General features: G+C 41.2%; 1 protein-coding gene across 1 annotated transcript; it reads left to right on the forward strand.

The window, feature by feature from the left end:
- The first annotated feature begins 688 nt into the window (after positions 1 to 688).
- Positions 689 to 5,580, forward strand: LOC147121807 (tumor necrosis factor ligand superfamily member 6-like). Its single transcript, XM_085982321.1, has 4 exons — positions 689 to 1,148; positions 1,240 to 1,282; positions 1,433 to 1,489; positions 2,119 to 5,580. The coding sequence occupies exons 1-4, from the start codon at positions 912 to 914 to the stop codon at positions 2,514 to 2,516; spliced, it is 735 nt and encodes a 244-aa protein (XP_085838447.1). The 5' UTR covers positions 689 to 911; the 3' UTR covers positions 2,517 to 5,580.
- The last annotated feature ends 343 nt before the right edge of the window (positions 5,581 to 5,923 follow it).

Consider the following 5,923-nt stretch of genomic DNA (forward strand, 5'->3'; position numbering starts at 1 on the left):
ATCCATGATCTTTGGTGATCCCATTTTTTCCTTATAGGAATATACCTATTTTATACTCTCTCTCCATCTCATATTCCCACTGCCGATCTGTCATCCTGTTTGCTATCATTTATAGCCAAATCCCTTCTTATCTGACTGAACTTTGCCTTTTCCAGTCCTGCCCCCTTACCATTGACGCTTCATTATACTTTTCTGTTTTAACATTGAACCTAACAATGTTGTGGCCACTATTTCCAACTTCTTCTCTTACTCTCATCAGTTATTTATCCCACTTTATTTCCTAGAACTAAATCAAGCAATGCTTCTTTTCTTATCATCCATGGCAATTCAGTCATTTCAGGCACCTTGGGGTGGCAAAGGGTTAATAAACAACATAAAGCATTTCAAGAGTAAAACAAAAGGTCTTGTTTTCTATTTCATTTCCTTTCTTAACCAAAGTACTACAGAGGGTAAGAATGATAAACCCCTTAGAAGCGAATTCCTTTTTAACTAAATGCATCTTCAAAAGACCATTGCATAAACAAGGCCCTAAAAAGTATACAAAATAACATGTTGAAGGATTGTTAAATTATTAAAGCAAATGGATTAAAAAAAGTTGCAGTAATAATTTGTTGTCGTCTAGATTACCGTAACATGTGATATCTGTGGTTATCTTTTAGTACCAAGTGCAACTGTTTGTATCGGAGGGTGGAAGTGTTTGCTTGAGTCGAAGTGTACTTCAAAACAAACTTGGTCCATGTGGTCTCTGTCTTAGAAAAGGTTATCTATCTATAGAGGTAAAATAAGGAAACAAACCAGGTCATTGTAAAACAATTTAGGACAGACCAGCAACCTGCTCACCAGCAGAGCAAGAGCCAGCCTCTGTAGGAAACGCACCGTCCTGTACCTGTATTGAAACCAGTTTTTTGATCATGCAGCAAAGGAACATTTATCCCATGCAAATGCTCGGCAGTAAGAACCATTCTCCTAGTGAGGCAACATCTGGGTGGCCTGTGCCACCTCCAGAGCTGAGAATCGAGAAGAAGTTGGGCTGGCTGAAAGCCTGCCATTCTGTGATTGTCGTCATGCTTTTACTAGCCCTGGCTGGGCTTGTGGTTGGTATCTGTTACTTAAGCCGGCTCCAACAACAAGTTGACCAAATGAAGCAGGTAAGTTATCAATTTATTTAAAGAAAATTAAAATGCACATATAAAAGAAGAATGTAGAATTAGTTACACTAAACGCTTGTAATATTTGCAGAAGATCAATGGCAACCCACAGAATAAAGCAGAGAGGCAAACTGGTGAGTACAAACTTTTTAAAAAACATTTTTTGTATGAAGGAAACTTCGTGGTGAGTGAGGAAATCATGCAACAGGTGCATTTATTTATCATTGGGGGTTTATTGCTTTCCATGAAGCCAATTGTTATGGTCTAAATTTGCTATGTTGTAGGAGCTGAGGACAAGATCAAGCCAAAGAATGACGTTAAAATGGCCGCCCACCTTACAGGTCTGTAGTTATTCTGTGTTTCAGAGGGATAAACAAGCGGAAAAGGAAATCAGTTACTGGGAAAGAACAGGGAAAGAATAAGGGGAAATAAATTAATTGAAAAAATATTAGTAGAAAATTGATAAATAATAAGAGAAATAAAAGAATGAAAAGGAAGTAAAGATGGAATAGAAAATAAAGAACGATATAATGAATGAAAAAGGAAAAGGAGAAATTGTTATGCAGTTAACATTAAAATGTGCATGTCTTGGAATTCTGAACCATTATTTCAGCTTAACTAACATTAGGAAATGCTGGAAACACTCAGCAGGCCAGGCAGCATCCGTAGAGAGAGAAACAGCATTAACGTTTCAGGTCGAACTGAAGAAGGGTCTCTGACCTGAAACGTTAACTCTGTTTCTCTCTCCATGGATGCTGCCTGGCCTGCTGAGTATTTCAAAGCATTTTCTGTTATTATTTCAGATTTCTAGCATCCGCAGTATTTTGCTATTGAATTATTTCAGCTTGTTTGACCAAAAACAACCACCGTAAATAATGTATCTAAACTATTTATGGTTATTCAACATGTGCAGTCCATAGCATAATAAGTGCTAGATAACATATTGTTTAACTTCAAAATGCAATTGCAGGAAAAGAATCAAGTGATCGTTTCAATAGATTGATGTGGGAGTCTTTATTGGGCCATGCCTTTACACAGGGGATTACATACAAGGATGGAGCGTTGATCATCAATGAAACTGGAAAATACTTTATTTACTCCAAAATCCATTTCCGTGGGCAGCAATGCGAGGCACATCCATTGCACCAAACTGTATGCAAACGCAATAACAATTATCAATCTGACCTGAGCCTGATGGAAGTCAGGGTATTAAACTACTGCGGTGGTGCTGGAGCATGGGAGGAAAATACCTTTCAGGCCGGAATATTTCATCTGAGTGAAGGAGTGCAGTTGTTTGTCAGAGTGTCTCATCCAAGAATGGTTAGTACTGATGAGTTCATGACTTTCTTTGGACTATACAAGCTTTAGATCAGGCTCTTAATACCCATGTGGCTGGGATACATAGTAGAGGCCTTTGAATTTAAAGTCACAATGCTGCACTGTAATTAATGTGACAGCAAGGAGGTTCAAAGATTTTACAAAGCTTTGACCATGCGCTAATTTGTTTCCTTGCACACCATTTTAAAATTGTTATAAGCTGCATAGTATTTGAAGTTTAGGAAGTCTGCAGTACGTAAGATTAAAAAAATCTGTTACTTAGCTACTAAAATATGTGTTTCATGCTATTATATTGTTTACTTCCAATTTTCGCTCCTTACGACTTAAGTTGAGGTACAGTTCAATGGGCGTGAATAGTCTTCAAGTATCTCACATAAGTGATCATTCTTCATGTGTGAGCCTAGACCGTGTGTGTTACCAAGCTATTTTTACCAGGGGTGGGGGGCATCACAATTGAGCCCTATGTATATTCACCTGCTATCCATCTCCCGCCATGGTTCCGTAACCCTCAATACTCTTGCCTAACAAAAATCTATCCATCTCAGCTTTGAAATTTTCAATTGACCCCCCCACCAGCCTCAACAGCTTTTTGGGGGAAAGACTTCCAGATTTCCACTGCCCTTTGTGTGAAGAAGTGCTTCCTGATTTCCACTGTCCTTTGTGTGAAGTGCTTCCTGATTTCCACTGCCCTTTGTGTGAAGAAGTGCTTCCTGATTTCCACTGCCCTTTGTGTGAAGTGCTTCCTGATTTCCACTGCCCTTTGTGTGAAGAAGTGCTTCCTGATTTCCACTGTCCTTTGTGTGAAGTGCTTCCTGATTTCCACTGCCCTTTGTGTGAAGTGCTTCCTGATTTCCACTGCCCTTTGTATGAAGAAGTGCTTCCTGATTTCCACTGCCCTTTGTGTGAAGTGCTTCCTGATTTCCACTGCCCTTTGTGTGAAGAAGTGCTTCCTGATTTCACCCCTAAACAACCGTGCTCTAATTTTAAGGTCATGCCCCCTTGTTCTGGTCTCTCCCACAAGAAGAAATGGTTTATCTACCCTATCAAATCCTTTAATCATCTTAAACACTGCAATTAGCACCTTAATCTTCTATATACAAGGGAATACAAGCCTAGTCTATGCAACCTGTCCTCATAATTTAACCCTTTTAGCCCCGGTATCATTCTAGTGAATCTGCACTGCACCCCCTCCAAGGCCAGTATATGCTTTCTGAGGTGCGGTGCCCAGAACTGGAACCAATACTCTAGATGGGGTCTAACCAGAGCTTTATACAACTGAAGCATAACTTCCACCCCTTTGTATTCCAAACCACATTATATTAGCCTTTATAATTAAATTTTGTTCCTGTCCACTAGCTTTTAGTGATTTTTGTACATGGACCCCTAAATCCCTCCACCGTTCCTAACTTCTGACCACTTCTTAAATCATTGACAGAGCATGAAGGAAGTGTTTCATAAAAGACTCAGTGGGCTGGGAAATACAATGGTTAGACACCCAATGTGCCAAAGTGTGCCACGATGTGGGTGACGAGCAGCAACTCCTTTGCAAATTAGGTGGTTGTACCATAATATGACTGCCACTGAGTAGTGCTCCAGCAACACGATGCCTGTTTGGAATGGGTCACTGAAGGAGAGGCCGGCATTAAACTGGACAATTGCTGGTGCACAACAGGCAGTCACTGGCTGCTGCCACCCGACATGGCGAGCCCAGCGCTCCGAGCATGTTGTGAAAGAAACACCCAAGGTGTTGCCAAATGATGAAAATGCTCTGTACCTCACTTACGTGGTGTGGCCAGCTCCTTTGTGCACAGGTGGGGTGCAATATAGGTTGGGTATTTCAAATTTTGTTCCAGCAAGTGTAAAAGATTGCAATCAAATCAGTCAATGGCAAACACCGTGGGGCTGAAATTGGTCTTCAGTGGCAGCATAAGACGGGCATTAACCAATCGGCGGCTCGTTTTTACACCCCGCCATGAAATGGAGAATCAGGCAGGGTGTAAAACGGGCAGCTGATGCGTTATCGCTCATCTTGAGCTACTGCCGAAGATCGATTCCACCTCACATAAGCCGCAGTCGCAATCAGTGCTTTTAGTTCAAGTCTGCAAAGGCAGACATGTTTTTCCTAGGGAAAGTTTGCATGATTTAAATTTAGTCGTACTTTTTCCTTCTAACTTGGTTAACATTGCTTGGGTGGGCGGTGGGGGTGGGTAGGCTGTGAACATTTTAGCAGTCCAGGGACAATCGGGTTCTAGGTTATGGAGAGTGCTGCTTTCTGGTTTCTATTCACACCTTTAACGACATCGGGGAGTAAAGTCTGTACTATTGGCTCGGAGAACATGGATCCAGCAAAAGTGTTGTGATTGACGGTGGGAAATGGCACACATTCAAGATCAGTCAAAAATTTGTTTTTGAATTTCCAGAAAAGCAATTGAAATAAAAATGCAGCACTTAATTAGCCAAACCACCCTTTTAAAGTTTAAAAAAAAAATAGGGTTATGAAATCCCACTGTTTTTCCCTCTTTTTCTTCCAATAGAGGTTTTGCACCTTTCCTGGCAGCGCCCAGACCTCCCCCATGTTGCTGAAAGATATGCCATGGTGCCATGGCAACACAGCTTGCTTCAGTTTTCCTGCCCCCTGTGGGACAGCAGCCGACATCCACACACCACCTCCCATGTAAATCAGAAGGTGCCCCACTGCACTATCTGGACATGGATCCCACAATGGGGAATTGCTGTCATTTCGGGTACCAAAAAGGGTTGGGCGGTGCCTCGCATCAGATTCCTCCTGATTGTGTCATGTGTCAACAAGGTGATGATGTCACAAGTGAATGTGGTGATGGGATGGGACTAGTTTCCATGCTCCCTTTCAAGAGTGGTGATGTCCCTATGAATTTAATCAGTTTCGCTCTTTGTACATTGTTGTTCAAGCTATGACATTCATTAAAAGTGTGATTTTACTTTTGCTATTTTGCTCTTTATTGTACATTCACACGCAAGGTTCAGAGTCAAATTCACAATGTTTTCAAGTCATCTTGTAATAGGAAAACGTGCATATAGTACATGTTATTTTCAAAATAAAGCTTTGATATTTGCATTTGTTTTTGTATCTTTATGTGAAGACTTGGAATCTGTAGTGATGCTGCCGATTAACACCAAGTTAAATGTAACATGGCAGGTAAATGTTTTGAAATGAGCAGTAGCAATATGTGTCTTGTAGGGGTTTGCCCAGCTTGGCCTCCACCATGCCTTTGGTTCAAGGCACACTCTTAGCCACTGTTGCTACTGTGTTGAGATGAAGTGCTGAGCACAGTTATATACAAACAACTGCAGATATACAGAAAGCATCACCCGGTGTATGACATGATGCGGGTCAGTACGCTGTGCCGGAAGGAGACTTTGATATGTGTAACAGGGCTGGTTCAGGAGATTGCTCTTTG

The sequence above is a fragment of the Somniosus microcephalus genome, chromosome 3, assembly GCF_052327205.1.
Source record: "Somniosus microcephalus isolate GS21.2 chromosome 3, FLI_Smic_1.0, whole genome shotgun sequence".
Lineage (NCBI taxonomy): Eukaryota > Metazoa > Chordata > Chondrichthyes > Squaliformes > Somniosidae > Somniosus > Somniosus microcephalus.